General features: G+C 40.4%; 1 protein-coding gene across 2 annotated transcripts; it reads left to right on the top strand.

The window, feature by feature from the left end:
• The first annotated feature begins 1,755 nt into the window (after window positions 1–1,755).
• Window positions 1,756–20,728, top strand: DUSP11 (dual specificity phosphatase 11). Of its 2 annotated transcripts, none has more exons than XM_081100619.1 (9): window positions 1,756–1,961; window positions 3,722–3,797; window positions 7,102–7,233; window positions 11,801–11,924; window positions 14,268–14,328; window positions 15,949–15,995; window positions 16,251–16,326; window positions 17,085–17,267; window positions 20,189–20,728. In XM_081100619.1, the coding sequence occupies exons 1-9, from the start codon at window positions 1,861–1,863 to the stop codon at window positions 20,385–20,387; spliced, it is 999 nt and encodes a 332-aa protein (XP_080956745.1). In that variant the 5' UTR covers window positions 1,756–1,860; the 3' UTR covers window positions 20,388–20,728. The 2 variants fall into 2 exon arrangements, with proteins under 2 accessions (XP_080956745.1, XP_080956746.1); XM_081100620.1 differs by having other exon boundaries at window positions 17,109–17,267.
• Window positions 20,729–21,039: the final 311 nt, after the last annotated feature.

The following is a 21,039-nucleotide window of genomic DNA, read 5'->3' on the forward strand; positions in this document are numbered from 1 at the left end:
AATTCCAAAAGAATATTTTATGTTTTTGTATCAAATTTGAATGTGGCTAATTGTACCTTTGCAAACTGTGCTGTGCTAATTTACATATCTTTTTCAAATAGTAATTTACTAATATTAACCTATTTTTAAGTTTGTGGTAATTTTCAGAATTGTAAATATGATTGTCCCAGAAATATTAAAAGTAGTCACCTTTTGCCCAATCAGTGTGACTCTGTGGTTGAGGGTCAATCTATGAACCATGAGGTCATGGTTCAATCCCTGGTCTGAGCACATGCTTGGGTTTGGCTTGATCCCCAGTGGGATGCATGTAGGAGGCAGCCAATCAATTATTCTTTCTCATCATTGATGTTTTTATCTCTATCTCCCTCTTCCTTCCTCTCTGAAATCAATAAAAATATACATATAAATTTTTAAAAAATAGTGATCTTTTTACCCATTCATTCATTCATTTATTCAATAACTGACCATTCTGATCCTCAGCTTACCCAGATCTCAAATCATTATGAATATTAGTAACAGTGTATATAAGGTACTTTAGAAAATTAGAAACTAAAAATTAAAAACAAAAGGCACTTGCTATTACAATTACCTACAGTTTAATCTGAAATATGGTATTCTGTTTAGCCTTCAGACCTACTTTAGCACATGAGGTCCTTTGCTGTTTCAACTCATAGCTGAATTGAGAGTTTTTGTAACAGATACAAGTCTCTATGCCTGATAATGTATGGAAATCTTAAACTTGAGTTCCACTCCTGCATATTATATTTTGCTATTTTCTAAAATGTAAATACGGCCGAAACCGGTTTGGCTCAGTGGACAGAGCGTCGGCTTGCGGACTGAAAGGTCCCAAGTTCGATTCCGGTCAAGGGCATGTACCTGGGTTGCGGGCACATCCCCAGTAGGAGATGTGCAGGAGGCAGCTGATCGATGTTTCTCTCTCATCGATGTTTCTAACTCTCTATCTCTCTCCCTTCCTCTCTGTAAAAAATCAATAAAATATATTTTTAAAAAAATAAATAAAATGTAAATACGTACTATCTGACACATGACAGGAACCCAATAAAAGTTTCATTGTGAGTGGCATGTAGGTTAACACTTTATATTTGGAGGGTAATTAAGCTGTATCTTTCCAAATTTTAAGTTCGCATATTCTTCATTCCAGAAATTCTACTTCTAGGAATTTAGACATAGTTGTATACATGTTTAAGGATGTTTACATTGCAGCCTGTTAATGGAGGGCAAAATGATTGCAACCAACTGAAAGTCCCTCAGTATTGGACTGGTTATATAAATTATGGTGTTCACAATCAGTGTAGTACTATTCAACCATTAAAAATAATAGAATGGATGTACCCATAAGTTGACCTGAAATCTGTTTGTAGATATATTGTAGAATGTATGGTGATTTTGTATAAAATAGAGGGTATCCATATTTGAACTAATAAATATTTATATACACTAGACAATAAGTGTGAATGTAAGCGCTTGGAAAACGTGTGGAAGGGCCGCGCTGGGAACTAACTGGGCGGGGGCGACTTAACTTTTCACTCCTTGGGCTGCAGCATTGAACTCTGCAGGGTCTGTACATGAACTCATGGACCTGTGCTACCGGCCGCCGGCTAAGGAGGGCGCCATAGCCACTACTAGAGTCCTGTTTACTGATCCCGCCTCTCATTCAGTCTGCGCGTGACGTCATCGCCTCGGGCGGCGACGCGTGCGCGTTAGCCAGGAGCCCGGTGGGAGGCGCGTGCGCAGTGTCTGTGTAGGAGCTTCCGGTGGAGGATTTTGTTTTGGCTCCACGGAGTTGGGCTGGCGACGTGGGCCCTCTTGGCGTCGGGCGGGCGGTCTCTCGGGGTCCACATGAGCCAATGGCATCGTGCCCACAGCCGCTGGGGCCGGGGACGCGCCTCTTCTGGACGTTCGTCGGCCAAGAAGAAGGGCGGGAACCACATCCCCGAAAGGTAAGGTGGCTTGGCCCCTGGGCGTGGCCCTTCCAGCCCCCAGCCCCCGGCCGGCCTGGGCTTCGTCTGTCCGGTTTCTGCCTGTTGGCGTGGCCCCGCGCTCAGCCTGTCCGCCCTTTGCCGGAGGCCCTGATCCTGTCGCTGCCCCGCCCACAGGAGCTGCAGGGGACCGTCTGCGTTGCTGATTTTCCATCCTTTTTAAAATATATACTTTGTATTGATTTCAGAGGGGAAGGGAGAGGGAGAGAGAAATATAGGAATATCAGTGATGAGAGAGAATCATTGGCGGCCCCTTGCATGCCCCCCATTGGGGATCAAGCCGCCAACCTGGGCATGTGTCCTGACCTGTAATCTAACCCCTGGAATCTAACCGTGACCTCCTGGTTCTCAGGTCAAGGCTCAACCACTGAGCCACACTGCCTGGGCGCCCATCCTTTTAAAAGCCAGGATCTTCTGCCAGGAGGCTTGGGGGGGGGGGGGGGGACATCTGTAATAATACTCTCAGTACAAATACATTTAAAAAAATTATAAGGAAAAAATATAGAAAAGTGAGGCCCTGCCCATTGCCCTTCAGGTAAAATGCAGAAGGACTGCTTTTTAAGATGGGACTGTCAGTTTTGGGGCTACTCATTAATTACCAAAATAGAGTCCCCCTTAATTCCAGAAGTTGTGGTATTTTGACACAGAAAATGTACTATGAAGTTTGAGTTTAAAGCCCCCAGTACCGTTGAACTTTCAACCGAAAAAGTTGGTTTGTATTGATTCCAGGAATGACAAGGGGCATTTTGTTGCTTCCTAATAGGCTTATTTTTCTGTAGATTCAAATGGTTAATGTTGAGCCTTTGCTTATTTTAAGTACAGCAAACCCTTCCTTATTCATTGACACCTTCCTTTCCTCCACCTCATACCCCATTAAGTCCCCTTCACTTTATCTCCTGACAATATTTGAATATTCCAGTGTCTCTCCCTCAGCACCCAATACAGAACTTGCCTGTTGGGTCCTCGATTGCAGTTAAGTCCTCAGTGTTAGATGTATTTCCATCTACTCTTGTTTCCTTCCAGTCCATTCTTCACATAGCAAGTCTTTTTAATAGGCAAATTGGAACATTGCTTATAAACATCACTCACTCAAAAGCATTGTTTCAAGAAAAAACTAACTCTTTACCTCGGCCTTTAAGACGCTGTAGATTAACCTGCTTCTCCAGCTCCAACGTGCCCTCACTTCAGTGCTTCAGACCGACCGAATCAACCTTGGTTCATGCTACCTCATCCGGCAGAAATCAGCTCAAATGTTACTTCTCACTGTGACTCCTAGCATTAAGCGCAGTTCAGTGTCACCGTTCTATGGGGTTTTCTTTTACCATATGAATTCGAAGTTCCCAGCTGATCCATTATTATGACTTCAGTTGTGTAAGGACTAAAAATGAACTGTGAAGTGAAAGAATTGAGTTTCAACTATTTCAGTTAACATCTATGTATTTCTGCCACCTTAGTATTCAGGACCAGGCTAGGTTTGATCGGGGATATAGAAGTCCTGGCCATCTCTGGTGTTAGGCATTCCTCCTTTGTTGAGACCTTTGCACTGTTTGTTGCCTTGTACGTGTTTTCAAGACGGGGAAACAGGAAGAGGGGAAGTACAGGTAACTCGGTGGGGGTGACTGAGTGGAGCAGCAGAGCAAAGAGAAGAGGGGACTGAGGAGTCCTCAGTGTGTGCTGGGAGAAAGGCTGAGAGAATTTGGCTAACACAAATGTATTAACAGGTGGCAAGACTATCTCCCTGTTGGACAGAGGATGCCTGGGACTCGTTTCATTGCTTTTAAAGTTCCTTTGAAAAAGGTAAGCAAAAGTTAACCAGTTAACTGCCACGTGTCCAAAACAGAAACCATCTCCACACGCCACGATAATTTGAATTTAAAAAATCAGTTTGCAATGAATATTATAAAAATAAATATATTACCAAAACCGGTTTGGCTCAGTGGATAGAGTGTCGGCCTGCAGACTGAAAGGTCCCAGGTTCGATTCCGGTCAAGGGCATGTACCTGGGTTGCGGGCACATCCCCAGTAGGAGATGTGCAGGAGGCAGCTGATCAATGTTTCTCTCTCATCGATGTTTCTCTCTCTCTCCCTTCCTCTCTGTAGAAAAATCAATAAAATATATTTTAAAAATAAATAAATAAATAACTCACAATTCGGGTGTTCTCGAATATTTTAAGCTGAAAATTCTCATGAAAAATGATTTTAAAGTTGGTCAGGGCTGCCACTAGGGAAAGCTTTTTTTTTTTTTTTTTTTAATAGGCATGCATAGCGTGTGGGGAAGGTCTGCCACTTGTGTCTACAGCTGCTTATGGCACACAATTAATTAATTCAATGTTCATTTAGAAATTTGAATTCACCATATAGAATAGTGATTCTCCATTCCGTCACACTCCATTTTCTCTTTTTATAGCACAAACTTTGTATTTTGCCTTTTACTATCCTGAAATAAAATTCATAAACAACCCACTTCCATACTTAATTAAAAAAAAATCAGTGTAATGCTGTAACTATAATACAAGGAAGAAATAAAAGAATTTATAATTAAGTAGTGTATGTTTATATTTCAGTATGTAAATATATAGGTGTAACTATATTAGAAATAGAGAAACAGTCAGTTACTTGCTCCATGAATGCAGAAATTGCAAATGCAGAGTGGGTTAGGTGGGTCACATTGCCTTAGTCATAGTAGTTTCCATGACAGTGAACAGCTCTTTGTACATTTCCAAATGAAACCAAATTCATCCTTCACTTGGTTAATAAGGTGATTATTATCCTGGAAAATTCAGTGTATCTTAAAACCCTTTGTGTTTGTAAAATAAAGTTCATTTCTAAGGCTTCAGTAATTATGAAGTTTTTTCACTTATATGAATGTTGAGTAGGGAATTCAAGAGACATTCAGGTATGAGCCATACTTGTAGGACTGTTCTCTGAGTTTGACAAGATGTCTAGCTCCATGACCCCACCCACTACATACCAGTAAGACCCTTTGCGCCCATCATTACAACCAAAAAAAATGCCCTGGGTCAGCAAAATGAGGATTTCAGTGTGGAAATTTTGAAAATTGTTTGGGGTTGTTTTTGTTTTGTTTTTTCCGTTGAGGAGAGAGAGGGAGAGGGAGAAACATTAATGTGAGAGAGAACATGGAACAGTTTCCTTCCTTTAGGTGTATGGGATGACGCTCCAACCAACTGAGCCACACCAGCCAAGGCTGAAAATTGTGTTTTTGTTTGACCTAACAAAGGAATAGATGGGGAAAGCATTTGACCAATCTAAAAATGGTGAGAAGAGATTCCATGTCTCATTAAACTGCCCATCATAGCATGGATTAGCATCAGAAAAAGTCCACTTTATTTCCTTTTTCTTTTTTAAAGTCTACTTTAAATGTATTGGGAATTTATTTAATTTGTAACTCATATGATGTCATTATAAAAAGCCTCTTCTAGCTCTGTGTACTTTAGTGATTTCATTCAGTGTTGGGATTAAGACACCACAACACTGTGTAACCACTCCCCGGGCAGTCTAACCTGTTCATGCAGTAGGATGGGCAGATGCATGAGCCCTGGGTAGAAGTCAAATGGGACATTGGTTTCCAGTGTGTCTTATGGAATTCACCTAAGGAAAAGTCACCCCCATACTTGGTAATCACTTGTTAAGCATCCTGGCATATAAAATGGAATATGTTAAGTGTCCAGTGCCATGGCCAGAAATAGCTAGGAATTCAGAAGAGGGGGAAATGATAACAGGGTTAATCAAGGAAGACTTCCTAAGGGGTTGTGACTTAGTTATCAAAAACTAGTTATTGTTCAGATACCTGGAGATGATAATTGATCCATCAGCTCCGAATCTTCAAGAAACTGTCTGGAGAAATTTTATGCCTTGTTGTAATTAATTTAGTCTTGAAAACTTTTATAATATTATGTGGAAGACTCAACATCATAAATCAGTTAAATCTTGCTACATTCATTCATAAACTTAACATCATCTCAAATGGTCTGATTCTGAAACTCATACAGAAAAATACACTTGAATAGCCAGGAAGATTCCAAAAAAGAATAACGGTGGAAGGGGATCTTCTCACCCTACTAGTAATTAAGTAGAGGAGATTTTTAGGGTAGTGCAGCTATTCTGTGTGACACTGTTAAGGGTAAATACATGTCCTTATAAATTGCTCAAACCCAGCTCTGGCTGAGTGGCTCGGTTGGTTGGAGTATTGTCCAGTACACCAAAAGGTTGCGGGTCCAATTCCTGGTCAGGACACATACCTAGGTTGCAGATTTGATCCTTGGTTGGGGGCACGTACAGAAGGCAACTGATCCATGTTTCTCTAACATCAATCTTTCTCTCTCTTCTTCTCCTTTCCCCCCTTCTCTCTAAAAATATATTTGGGTGAGTATTTTTTAAAAAATGGGTTAAAACCCATAGATTTACAATGCAAAGAGTGACTCAATGGAAAATATACACATTAATTGGTAATGATGTGTCTGTATTGATTCATTGACTCTAACATATATACTACACTGATATGGAATGTTGATGTTTGGGAAGGCTGTGTGGAGTGAAGGAGAGAGTGTTTAAGTGAGAACTCTTTACTTTCTGCTCAGTTTTACTGCACCGAAGCGTGCTCGTGTATTTATTTAAAACACACACATACACACACACACACCTTTATTGTTGTCACTTGAATAACCAATAAGATCTGTGGAACAGAAGACACAAATAAGCCAAATACATAAAGACCATTTAGCAATTAAAAGTCTTTTTTCACATATATACACATTTAAGAACTATTATAAGTGCCTCTTTATAGGCACTTCACTTGGAGCTGAGATACATGGGACAAAATTGATGTGGTCCCTGCCTTCTGTGAGTTCTATGGTCTGGTTAGGAGACCAACATGAAACAAACAGAAGTAAATATATAGATACCAGCTTATTTTCTTACCTCTAGTCTGTCTGGAAGAAAGGATTGCTTCTAAATTGCAGAAACCTGAAAACTTTCCTTTGAATCTTATTGTATATCAGCAGCACAGGGCTTGAATAAATGGGTAATATAATGAAGAATTTTTAACACCCTTTGCTGTTTGTTGTTTTATTCTCTCTGACAGAGTTTTGAAGAGAAACTTGCTCCAGAAGAACGCTTTTCCCCCTTGGACCTTTTTAACAAAATCCAAGAACAAAATGAAGAACTTGGACTGATTATTGATTTAACATATACTCAGCGCTATTATAAACCAGAGGTAAATTGAAAAGAACCTTTTCTGATACTATAATAGTTCATAGTAATTAGTAGTTATCACCTTATGCCAAGGTGAATCCATGCCTTCTTTCATGGGTAGTAATTGAAAAAGGGAACCAACTGGTTTCCTTAATTAAACATTTCTAATTGCGGTCTCAAAATGAGATGAAAGACATGAATTAAACTAATATTTGGCAGTAGGTTTTGTATGTGATTAAGAAATTCTATAAGCGCCCATGTTCTCTATTTTGAAAAGGAAGTAAACTTTTCGAAGAACAGTAGAAGCCTAAAAGAAAAGAAAGGAACGTTCATTATGTCTTTAGCCTTTATTTTAAGCAGTTGCCTGAGCATGTGTAAGCATCACAGTACAAGACAAGTTGTTCTCAAGGTTGTGTACTTTCCTTCCTACAATCTTTGGATGTAATACAGAAACTCAGATATTCTGTTGGTCCATTTGGCATGTCAATGAGAAAGACTTATGCTCCTTTTGACCAGTTCCATGGCCTTGGGAAGCAATAACACCTAATGTTTGTCAATGCTTGTGTAGCAGTTAGCCATTGGAAAAGTACTTTCACATACCTTAACCCATAGTTAATGCGCACAACAGTCCTCAGCTAATGAGTAGAAGTACTGATATTTCCTATTGAGAACTACTCTTCACTAAGCTCAGAAGATAAGTGATTACAATTACGAATTTTACAGATATTGAAACAGGCTCAGAAAAAAATGAAAAATGAACTCAAATTATTCCTTTTTCTTACCAATGCGTAAATAATATTTATTTTAACCATTCACAAGTGTACAAATTCAGTAGCATTAAGTACATTCACAATGTGTATAACCATCACCACTGTCAATAACCAAAACTTTCATCCTCCTCAACAAAAGCACTTGTTACTAGAGAATCATGCTTCCAGGTCACTCGTGGGAGCGAGGTTCTTGTGATAGCGTCAGAAAATGAATTTTCTAAGATCTGCATGGGAGGATGGGATGTGGAAGAAGGCATTTGCATGAGGTTACATTTCTTGGGTTTCAAAGTCTCTGCCCCCGTAAGCCAGCCCTGGAAAGGGTGCCGCTGGGTTCCAGCAGAGCCAAAAACAAGAGCAGTGTCTAGAGTTTTCATTCCATGTTGCAGCCAGATGGGGCTCAGCATTCAAGTTAATTCAAGTCCATTAGTCCATGTGTGTGGAGCAGGAGCCCCCTGCAGCAGGAGTCCCAAGAGGACCTGCATGTGAGAGAGAGAGCACATGCTTCCTTTGGAAGTTTAAATATTTAGGTATTTTGTGCTTGCAAGTGGCCACACCCATCTTGGCCATTAATTTGTTCCCAGGTATGACTGGCAGACAGGAACCTTCCCACGTCATTCAGACCTTACTAAGCTTGCATCTAAACTGCTCTGTCCAGTCCCTCCCCCCATCGATCAGCAGGGAGCAGACTTGGAGAATGTTAAATGTAGCTTTATGGCAAAGCTGTGCAAATGGCATGCCTATATCTAGTCTTCCCTTTCCTCCTTTCTGTTAAATAATAACCAGGCTTTTACAATGGCATCACACTGAACCATTAAACAATAACTACCTCCTTTCCCCTCTCCTCAGTCCTTAGTAACCTCTTCTATTTTCTGTCTCTATGAATTCGCCTATTCTAGGTATTTCATGTAAGTGTTCATACATTTGTCTTTCTGTGTCTGGATTACTTCACTAAACAATGTTTTCAAGGTTCATCCATGGTATAACATGTAACAAAATGGCATTCTTTTTTGATGGTGGAATAATCCATTGTGTATATACCATATTTTGTTTATCTGTTCTTCTGTGATGGACCCTTGGATTGTTTCCACCTTTGGCTATTGTGAATCATGCTTCTATGAACATGGTGTACAAGTATTTGTTCAAATCCCTGCTGCCAATTCTTCTAGATGGATAGATAGGAGTGGAATTAGTAGTCTGTTTATCCTTTGACAATCTGCCAGACTGTTTTCCACAGTGTCTTCTTGTTTTAAATAATTATCATAAATTTTAAACATATATAGTAGTAGACATAATACTGTGGGTGTTCGTTGTCCACTGATAAACTCATCCAGCTTTCATATTTGTCAGCGGATACTGTGTTTCATCTGTGCTTCTACCTGTTTCTCTCCATTCCATATTATTTTGAAGTAGATCCCAGATATCATAGTGTTTTACCTTGTACATTTTTGGTATGTATATTTAAAATAGAAGAATTTATTCCTTAATATCATTCTTTAATATTAAATATCCAATCTGCATACAGATTTGCAGTTATCTTCTCAATCTCATTAAAAAATTGTTTTTAAGAATTTGAGTTGGATCCAAATAAGGTCCACACTTTATATTCAATTTTTACATCTCTGCAATCTTATTTAATCTCTAGGTTCTCCCTCCATGTCTCTCACTTTCCTTTATTTCCCTCCTTGAATTTTATTTTTTGGAGAAACTCGTAGTTTGTCTCACAGGATTTTAATGATTCTGTCCCTAGGTATTGTTAAAATATTCTCCAGTGCTTTTATTTTAAACTAGAGGCCCGGTGCACAAAATTCATGCACTCAGGAGGGTCCCTCAGCCCAGCCTGCACCACCACGCAGTCTGGGAGCCCTCGGAGGGTGTCCAACTGACGGCTTAGGCCCACTCCCTGTGCAGTTGGACATGCTTAGCACTGCCACGGAAGCAGGAGAGGCTCCCGCCACTGCCACTGCACTCGCCAGCCATAAGCCCGGCTTCTGGCTGAGCGGGACTCTCCCTGTGGGAGCACACTGACCACCAGGGGGCAGCTCCTGGTGTTGAGCATCTGGCCCCTGGTGGTCAATGCATGTCATAGCGATCGGTCATTCCGCCGTTCAGTTTATTTGCATATTAGTCTTTTATTATATAGGAGGATTAGTAGTTGGACCTAGAGGCTTAATCGGATTCAGGCTTGGTTTTTTGTTTTTGCTTTTATTCTTTGTAAGAGAATTTCATAGGTGATGATGTGTTCTTCTGTAGAGCCATATAAGTGATGGCCTCTTTCTGTAATAGTAGCAGTCACTGATGATTGATACCTACATCCAGTAATTCATTTGGGGCTTCAAAAATGGTGAATTCTCTTGTTCTTTTTTCACTTATTAGCTGGGTATGTTTCTGTCAAAAGCAGCTTTCCTTCATCAGCAATTTGGTTGCCCAGTTGTAGAGCCACGATTCTTTCCTTCTTTTTTTTTTTTTTTTTTTTTTTTTAAATATATTTTATTGAGTTTTTACAGAGAGGAAAGGAGAGAGATAGAGAGTTAGAAACATCGATGAGAGAGAAACATCGACCAGCTGCCTCCTGCACACTCCCCACTGGGGATATGCCCACAACCAAGGTACATGCCCTTGACCGGAATCGAACCTGGGACCTTTCAGTCCGCAGGCCGACGCTCTATCCACAGAGCCAAACCGGTTTCGGCGATTCTTTCCTTCTTTAACAGTTTTTAAAATAATGAGTTGATTCACTAATATCCTCCAGTGATGACCAGTTAGATTTATTTTATTTGTTTGTTTGTTTTGTTTCATTAGGAACTTCATTGCAATTATTCTTATTGAGGCACAAATCGAGGTTCTGTCTTTGGCAGTTGGAGCTTCTCAGTGTGGCCCCTGACATGTCATGATGCCGTGACATCAGTTCCTTTACTTTTCAGTTGGTCACAGTTAGGATATGTGTTTGTTTGGTTTTGTTATTGTTTTTTTTTTTAATGTTTTTATTGATTTTGGAGAGAGAGAGAGAAACATAGATTGGCTGCCTCCTACACCCCCCCTACTGGGCATTGAGCCCAAAGCCCAGACAAGTGCCCTGCCCAGGAATGGAACCTGAGACCCCTTGGTGCACAGGACGGTGCTCAACCAACTGAGCCACACTGGCCAGGGATGTATGGTATTTCTTTTAAAAAATAGTTTTTATTGATTTTAGAGAGAGAAGAGGGAGGGAGAGAGAGAGAAAAATATTGATGTGTGAGAGAAACACCTTAGATTGGCTCCCTCGTGCATGTCCCCTACCAGGGATCAAGCCCGCAACCCCAGCATGTGACCTGACCAGGAATCGAAACGGTGACCTTTATGTAAAATACATCACAGGCTCATACTGATATTTTTTCTTTTAAGTTCAGAAGTACAGAATTTTCATTTAACTTTCTCTGGGTTTTAATCAGTATCACTTTCTCCTACCCAGTTCTCAACAGTGTCTGAAATTACCTCAATCTAACAATTTAATTTCAAGTATTCTGATTCTTTTATACTTAAATCACAGTTGCTTTATGATCCTTGAAATGTAAAATATTAGGTAGAATTATTTAGATCAATTTTAGTTACATATGCATTCACTCACATGAATTTTGCTTTCAGTGTTGTATACCTATTGACTAATGAAAATTTAGTGATACTTCTTGGTTGAAGCAGCTTTGGAAAAAATGGTTCTTTCATCAGAATTACTGACATACTGTTTATTATAATCTCTTGATTAATATTTTGGTTCTTCTAATTACTTTTTAATTCTTTCCCTGCAAATAAAATAATATACATTTTAATGGTTTTGCCTTATAGGACTTACCAGAAACTATTCCTTACTTAAAAATTTATACGATTGGTCATCAGGTGCCTGATGATGACACTGTTTTAAAATTCAAGTGTGCTGTTAATGGGTTTTTGAAAGAAAATAAAGATAATGGTGAGTTGTGTTTTGTTTTGTTTTTTCCTTACCTAACTTTGGTATTCATTTTTAATTAGGTAGGGAATTTTAAATATTTTTAACAATTCCTATATTAGGCCTATTGTATTTGATAATGTGGACCTACCAGGTGGTGGTAATAGGATGTTTGTTCTTTTAATTTTTTTTTGTAAGAATAACGGAATTCTTTGTTTTTTCTTTCCTTTATTGTTTTTTAAAAGAAAAGAAGGGAGAGAGATAGAAACATTGATTAGAGAGAAACATTATTGATGAGCTGCCTCCTGCATGCCCCCTACTGGGGATTGAGCCTGAATCCCGGGCATGTGCCCTGATTAGAAATCAAATGATAGTGACCTCTTGGTTCCTGGGTCAATGCTTAACCACTGAGCCACACCAGCTGGGCAAGATGTTTGTTCTTTCATGGTTAAAAATAAACAATTTAGTTTGGAAAGTGGTTTTAGTGAGAAATGAACTGAACCAGCTTATCTTTATTTTTTTAGATATTTGAATGGGAAATATATAATAAAATTCAAAGGTTCTTTTGTGTTATTTATTAAGAGGTGAGTGGTGGGTGGAAGAAAACATAGAATCTTGCCATATTAGAATGGGTAAAAGAGAAAATAAAAGGTAAAGGTTTAGAGTGAGACAGACCCTAAGAAGCAAAATAAAATGGAATGGACTAGTGCAGTGGTCGGCAAACTGTGGCTCACAAGCCACATGCAGCTCTTTGGCCTCTTGAGTGTGGCTCTTCCACAAAATACCTACTTCTGCACATGGGCCACGAAGTTTCAATCTCACTGTACGTGCACGTCCGCACGTGGTATTTTGTGGAAGAGCCACACTCAAGGGGCCAAAGAGCCGCATGTGGCTCGCGGGCCACAGGTTGTCGACCACTGGACTAGTGGAATTGTATCCTTATCATTTGTATTTAAAATATTTCTGCTGTTTTTCCAATTTGGGCGCAAGTAAGGAAGGTCACGGTCACCTTGTATTGTTAGTTTTCAGATGGAAAGAACTTAAAAAGGCTGGTTTTCTTGTTCCTGCTTTAAGATCTACTTTCCTGTGTTTGAAAGCAGATCTCAGTAGCTTTTGAATTTTAAAGAATAAGTTTACTTCTAATGGCATGTAGCTATCAGAAGGAACATGGTGTCTGCCACATTTTAAGACCGAGGAATCTTTTTTCCTTTGGAAAGCCACACATCCACAGGACAAAGTTTTCACTTTGTCCGCTTTCTAAATTTAGCATAGGGAGTGTACACTTTATGAAGTAAATCTGATGTATTTTAAATATATATTTATATATGTAAACAGGGAGTAGGGGAGGAAGAATAGAGATAGATATGGGAAGGTAGAGGGTAAGAGGAAAGAGATAGATGGGATCAGCGGGTTTTAAGATAAATTTTCGCTTAATGTAGGCACTAGTTCTTAAACATCTTAAGCCCTCTCACAGATCTCTGTGCTTTAAATCTTGAGAGGCTGGGCTTTGCCTGTGATAACCACAGCATCTACAGAGGAGGCAAATGATCTTATTTGTATAAACTGTAGTCACAGAAACATCACCTCTTAAATGTTAGGGTGGCACTGCTGGTCTGCTCACTGCATCCAGGCTTGTGTGCGTGGAACTGGTATGCAGTGTTCCATCTGTTCCCGTGAGGGCTAGAAGGTCCATATGAATGCGTGAGACCGTGTTTGTAAGTCTTGGTGCACATGTTACACCATGTGTAGTGTGCTGCATAGACTGACCCCATGTTGGTCTGCTTGCATTGTGCTGACTTCACTGTGTCTTGCAGTGCTCCCTGCCTAGTGGTCTCAGGACCTGGCATACAATCCATTCTTCTACCCCTGCTCTAAGCCCCTCCCACAGATACCAGACTCACTGATGGAGAGGTGCACCCAGTCCACTCCCTAGACCTGGTAGACTCAGAAAACCAGTTGATTCAGTAAACACTTGAGAGCCTATTGGGTTTATTGTTAGGGTATTGGTATTTAGAGGTGAATAGCAGTTTTTGTTTTTCGCTAACTCTCCTTTTCTATAATTAAATCAGTTAAGACAAAAGAATTTTGTCTCAGCGGAGTTTTACTGTAAGTATCTAACCAGGCCTTCCACAATCTATGCTACTACATCTAATTGGGGACTGTGAAAAATTTCCTAGGACAATGAATTTTGACTTTATAGTAGATCATTCTTTATAGTATGTTCCTAAAAAAACCACGTTTCTCTTCAGTCATTTATTTTCAGGTAGTGGTACTGCTGTGTAACTAATAAATGTTACTCTTCACAAAATTGTATAACTTGTTTCTAGGACATTTCATTTAATGAACGCTACATTCCCTGTTTTATAGATAGACTTATTGGTGTCCACTGTACCCATGGTTTAAACAGGACTGGCTACCTCATCTGCAGGTGAGTTGCCAACCCCAAGCGGCAGATCGTGTCTAAGTTGTTTTATTTAAATAACATAAATTATTTGCAACAATGCAATCAGTATAGAAATGTATGACGTAGAAAGCAATCTTGTCCCCCACCCAGAGATTACCACCAGTAATAATTTAGTACATATTTTTTCAGACTTTAAAAATGCAGATCTAAGCATATACATGTAATTTAATGGTATCATATTTAGACATTCTGTTTTATAATTTAATATATGGTGAACATATTCCTGTGCAAGTATTTGGAGACCTCATTTTTTTTAAGGCTGCATTGTTCCTTTGCTTACTGATGAACATAAGAACAGAAGATTTTCACATTATAAAACATTAAAATAATGAACATTCTTCTATGAGCATCTTTGAATATATATGTTGTCTCATTTCACTCAGAATGGAATTTCTGAATCAAAAAGTTTATTATGCTATTTTGTTGATGTTGCTACAGTGTATTGATTTGTGTTTGTTCATTCAGAAAATATTTATTGAGCATCTGTTATATGTAAGCATTGTGCTGGGTGCTATAGCAAAAAGACTTTTGAGACCTTGTGAGCAAAGAGACTTGACCTGCCCTTTGTGGATCCTAACAGTCTAGAGGGGGAATATCTATTCAAGAATCACACATATGCATATAGAATTACAACTTTGGCAAGTGCCAAGAAGGAGAGGGGCATGCATATTAAGAGAGCATATTAATAGGAGAATTTGACCCATCATGGAGGTTAAAGAAGGTTTTATTGGGAGGTTTGATCTGATATATGAAGGAATAGTAGGTATTATCTTAATAAGATAGGGACACTGGGGAGAGAATTCTAGGCATGAGGAAAAGTAAAGACTTGTAACAGGAAAGCATATGCTGTGTTGGAGGAACTGGCCAGGGAAGCTGGGCCATGGAGGAAGTATGGCATTAAAATAGACTAGAAGAATAGGTAGGACCTAGGTTGTACAGGCCTATGTTTAAGAGTTTAGACTTTATCTTAAAAGAAATAGAAAATCATTGAACTCTCTTCTTTGAAGGTGAGTTAGTGTAGAACATAATCAATTTGCCTTTTCAGCCTATTTTGATACTGAGTGGAGAATACACTACGGGAGCACAAGCATGGAAGCAAGTAGACACATTAGGAGGCTTTTGTAGAAATTGAGGCCTAATGGTGGCTTCACCCAGGGTGTGGTGGTCCTTTTGGTGGACAGATGTGGACATATTCGAGAGACATGCAGGTAATAGATTGTTAGGATTGGTGGTGGATTGAAAATGAGGACAGGGAAGAAATGGCTGGTAGTGAAGGCGACTTCTAAGTTTCTGGCCCATACAGTTGATTAAATAATACTTTTTAGATAATACTTTTTAGATATGATGTTAATTTTTCCCCCCAATTTGTCTTTTGCTGTTTGTTAATTGGTTCATTCCTGCATCCTTGGAATAAAGCCTTTTGTGACCATAATATATCGTTCTTTAATAATTATTGGATTAGATGTGCTGATATTTTCTTAGGATTTTTATATCTATTTTTGTAAGTGAAATTGGACCTTTTCTGGAAAAACTTGATTTTTAAACTTTTATATATAAATGACTCAAATTATATTGTTTTGTTAGATATTTGATTGATGTAGAAGGCATGAGGCCAGATGATGCAATTGAATGTAAGTATGAAGGTTATCTTTGTTTTCCTCTTTTAATAAAAGTTAGAGGTGGGAATGTAGATGAGTTTCTCAAACTGTGGAAAAAGAAAAGTTAGTAATTCATTTGTTTTGACATAAGATAATCTTTTGCCAAAAGTTTATGCAGGGATGTATTTGGAAGTAATGCGGTATAGCAGCCTGAATAATTAGTCAATGGATTTCAGCTCTGATTTGCTTTTTGTACAATTAAGTTCTAACAGTTCTTCCACTCCCCAGTATTCAATAGATGCCGGGGGCATTGCATAGAAAGACAAAACTACATTGAAGACCTTCAGAATGGTTCCATCAGAAGGTGAGTTGCATTTTACATGTGAGTTTAGGGAGATTTGTTTTTATGTCATTAAGTTGCACATACCCATTCTTCTTGTAGCTTGTTTACTTGATCAGGGAAACCCAAATAAATAGGGATTGGGGGAGGATGGGATGGTTACTTTCATGGGCCAAAATATCCTATATAATAAAAGCCTAATATGCAAATTGTCCCCTTGGGCAGTCGTTCAACTGGGAGTTCGGCCACTCGCTATGATGTGTGCTAACCACCAGGGGGTGGTGTGGAACATGGCAGATGTCGGCAACACAGTGTTGGCAGTGGGCGGCAGTGGAGGCACTGCCGGCCCCGATGGGCTCCAACGAGAGCAGGACTGCGGAGGGATGGTGGAGCAGGGGAGCAGGCAGCACCAGGCCAGGGTGGGTGTGAGCAGGGGCCCAATCGCCCCTCTGATCACCCTGCAGACAGTGACCAGCGGCGGGGAGGGTGGGGCTGTCATCCGGCCCTCAGGCGCTGAGGGAGCCGGGCAGGGGGCCTGGCCCCGATCCATCGCCCTGCAGGCAGGATGGTGGAATATGTGAGGGGGCAGTGCCAGGCAGGGCTATGAGGCTGGTGGCACAAGCTGGGGCTGCAAGTCTGGGGGCATGAGCTCTGGCCCAATCTCCACACCCAAGGGACCCCACCCATGCACGAATTTGTGCACCTGGCCTCTAGTAGACATGATATTGGCTACTAAATTTGGAAGGTAGTAATATTGTATGTAAAAAAACATTCTCTTTAAGGGATCGGAATTCCCGTATATCCAGATCGAGTGGTTTTGAATACTCACCATATATGATGGAACCAGCCCACACCACTAATAACGCTGTTCACCAAGGACCTAGGAATAATGTACATTGGACCCAAGGTTACCCAACACCTCGCCATTTCCACACCCAGACCCAAGATTTACAGCAGTCAGTAAGGTATTTTTGCTTTCCCTTTTTCTAGAATTGAAATAGAAATGAATAGTATTGCCCTAGCCAGTTTGGCTCAGTGGATAGAGAATCAACCTGTGGACTAAAGGGTCCCAGGTTCGATTCCGGTCAAGGGCACATGCCCAGGTTTCCGGCTCGTTCCCCAGCGGAGAGCGTGCAGGAGGCAGCCAGTCATTGATTCTTTCTCATCATTGATATTTCTCTCTCTCTCCCTCTTCCTTCCTCTCTCAAATTAATAAAAATATATTTTTTTAAAAAAGAAGTGAATAGTATTATAAATTAGTGCAAACATATCTATATATATATATACTAATAAAAGACAAAGATGTTAATTAACCATACCTTTGCTAAGCCATGCCCACCAGCCAGTCAGAGCAACTATATGCAAATTAACCCAACCAAGATGGCAGCCGGCAGCCATGGAGCTGGAGCAAGCAGGAGGCTTGGTTGCCCAGGCAATGGAGGAAGCCAAGCTTCCCTCCTGCCAAGAGCCGGCTGTGGCCTCCACTCATGGCAACAAAGTTTCAATTATAGAAGATAAATAAATCCCAGATACCTGCTTCCAGCCAGCCTCCACTGGGAGCTTGGGTGGCTGGGAGTTGTGGCCAGCCTACAAACAGCCATCAGCCCCTCACCCAGGCTGGCCAGGCACTCCTATATAATAAAAGGGTAATATGCAAATTGACCCTAACAGCAGAACGACTGGGAATGACTGGTCACTGTGACACACACTGACCACCAGGGGGCAGATGCTTAATGCAGGAGCTGCCCCCTGGTGGTCAGTGCACTCCCACAGGGCGAGCTCTGCTCAGCCACAAGCCAGGCTGACAGCTGCCAGTACAGCGGTGGTGGTAGGAGCCTCTCCCGCCTCCTCAACAGCGCTAAGGATGTCCGACTGCAGCTTAGGCCTGTTCCCCGCTGGCAAGTGGACATCCCCTGAGGGTTCCCGGGTTGCCAGAAGGATGTCTGACTGCCAGCTTAGGCCCAATCCCCTAGGGAGCAGGCCTAAGCCAGCAGGTGGTCATCCCCCGAGGGGTCCCAGACTGTGAGAGGGCACAGGCCGGGCTGAGGAACCCCCCCCCCCACCAAGTGCACAATAAAAGAGAAACATGCAAATTGATCGTACCTCTGCTACACTCACCCACAAAGCCAATCAGGAGCAAGTATGCAAACAAACCCAACCAAGATGGCGGCGGCCATGGAGCTGGAGCGAGCAGGAGGCTTGGGTTAACCCTGGCAATGGAGGAAGCCAAGCTTCCCGCCTGCCCTAGCCAGGTGTGGGCTCCGCTCAAGGCTATAAAGTTTCAATTATAGAAGATAAATAAATCCCAGATACCTGCTTCCAGCCGCTGTGGCCTCCGCTCAAGGAAGAGCTGGGAGCCTGGGTTGCCCGGGGCCATGGCCAGCATGTAAACAGCCTTCAGCCCCTCACCTAGGCTGGCCACACCCTCATGGGATGAGGGTCCCTGCTGGGGGGCTTGACTAGCTTGCAAACAGCCATCAGCCTCACACTCAGGCTGGCCAGGCACCCCAGCAGGGACCCCCACCGGGAAGGGGGTGTGACCAGATCATGCACTGGTGGGGTCCCTCCCTCTCCCTCTTCCCCTTCTCCTTCCCCTTCCCCCTCCCCCTCTCCGTCTCTAAAAATCAACTTTAAAAACACAACACATTTAAAATGTTGCTTGTGTTGCCAATGGCACTGAAAATTGGTACGGTCCTTTTGAACTATAACTTGATAGCTGTAAAAAATGCTCATAACTGGTAATTCCACATTGAGACTAAGGAAATACTTCAAAATATGGAAGAAATTACGTTTATTTAATCATTCAGCACATTTCTCAAACCTCCCTACTACATATCAGGTACATCTAGGTACTCAGGATACAGTAGTATATGTTTTGAGATGTTAAACCCAGAGTTATTTAATGGTGAAAAAGTAGGTAACATCTTACATTTCTAACAGTGAAGAATAGCTGGGTAAATTATGGCCATACTGTGACATTTTATAAAGCCATGAGGAGTGTTAGCTCACTTATGCTAAGTAAAGATAATAGGTTATGATTTAACAGTAAAAACAAAATTCTAGGGGAAAAAGATCAAAAAGGAATTATTAATCTAACTAGGTTAGGTAGGATTGAGAGTTAGGGGGTAGAGAGCATTATTTTTCTTTTCTCGGATTTCAAATTTCTTTTGTATGATTATATTCAATTTACTGATCTTTTTTTTATGTATATTTTATTGATTTTTTACAGAGAGAAAGGGAGAGAGAGAGAGAGTTAGAAACATCGATGAGAGAGAAACATCGATCAGCTGCCTCTTGCACATCTCCTACTGGGGATGTGCCCGCAACCCAGGTACATGCCCTTGACCGGAATCGAACCTGGGACCTTTCAGTCTGCAGGCCAACGCTCTATCCACTGAGTCAAACCAGTTTCGGCCGATTTACTGATCTTTTGAGACAGATTTAAATCTTAATTTTCTAAATTTGTTGCATGTGCCATAGTTAGAGTTTCTATGCTTTATAATTAATTTATATCTATTTCTTTATAAAGTGAAAGCAGCTTTATGTTTTCAGAAGTAAATAGCTTGTTCTGTCTCATGCCAACCTACCAGTCTTGGAAAGAAAGTATCTGATTAGAACAGTCGGGCACTTACCTCTGTAGTAATAGGTGGAAAGGCTCCTGGGACTCTGTTGTGCGCAGAGACTTTATGGTAGGTAATTTAACTGCATTGCTTTTAATGTACCTTCTAAATAACTCAAAGATGGATTTCTTAACTAAAAATCCAAAGATTAAGCAGTTCATTTGCTAAGGTCACTCATGTAGAAAACAGTAGATCAATGCATTATTTTACAAAGCTCATTATATAGTTTATTAAAACTAATAATAGTTTATTATGTTTTGTTTAAGAAAATTTTCACAGAATCAGAATGTTTACCAGAGAGGCCAAAACCCTCCTCCACCTGGTCCCCCCGGAGAGGACTATTCACAAGGAAGGTATTCTTGGAATGTACAGCCAAATGCCAGTCCAGTAGTCCAGAATCAAAGGTGGTATCCTGGCAGTTACTATGGACTACCCTACCCAGCCTATTATGGATGGACCCAATGACACAAACCTGTCCTGGAAATCTATCGGGAGACAGCAGGACTGAAGATAGTTGGAGTGACTTTTCATACAATCAGGTCAAATGAGGTTTATAGTCTATTTTTTTCTACCTTAAGTTCAAACCTAAGGCAAAATTATATTAATATTTAACTCTTTGCCATTAAATTTGCAGTATTTGAAATACTGAAGGAAATAATCTGTTGTTCCAGTCTTAATATTTTCAAAAGTAATGTATTTTAGAACTGATAAAGTAATAAAGAACATCCATTGTACATAATTTTTACAGATTCTATCTTTTCTATTCTATATTTTCTAAAATTGATTAAATTTGTGTTATGAATGTGTGTATACAAAAATTTCTAGTCATTTTCTATTATTGACCAATCATTAACGGTATTTTTGTTTTTGTTTTTGTCCTTACCCCTAACTGTTTAAGATTTCTATTACCATCTACCTAAGGAGACAATCTCTTTGAAACCTAATCACTATTGGTAATTAGTGGTGGTATTTTTGTGATTAGGCATTTCCTTCTTGGGTAATCTCTTGTGGGATTTGACCAACTTCCTTTCACTGAATTGTCAGGTATGCCATCTAACACAGGAGTGGATAAACATTTAGGGATTGATTGTCAGTTGGACAAGAGACTGATAAACCA

The sequence above is a fragment of the Myotis nattereri genome, assembly GCF_964212035.1.
Source record: "Myotis nattereri genome assembly, chromosome: 10".
NCBI classification, from domain to species: Eukaryota; Metazoa; Chordata; class Mammalia; order Chiroptera; family Vespertilionidae; genus Myotis; species Myotis nattereri.

Coding starts and splice junctions, on each gene's coding strand:
- DUSP11 (XM_081100619.1), top strand. CDS start 1,861: ATGAGCCAATGGCATCGTGCCCACAGCCGCTGGGGCCGGGGACGCGCC. Junction 7,234..11,800: donor AGCGCTATTATAAACCAGAG/GTAAATTGAAAA, acceptor TTTGCCTTATAG/GACTTACCAGAAACTATTCC. Junction 15,996..16,250: donor GCCAGATGATGCAATTGAAT/GTAAGTATGAAG, acceptor TCCACTCCCCAG/TATTCAATAGATGCCGGGGG.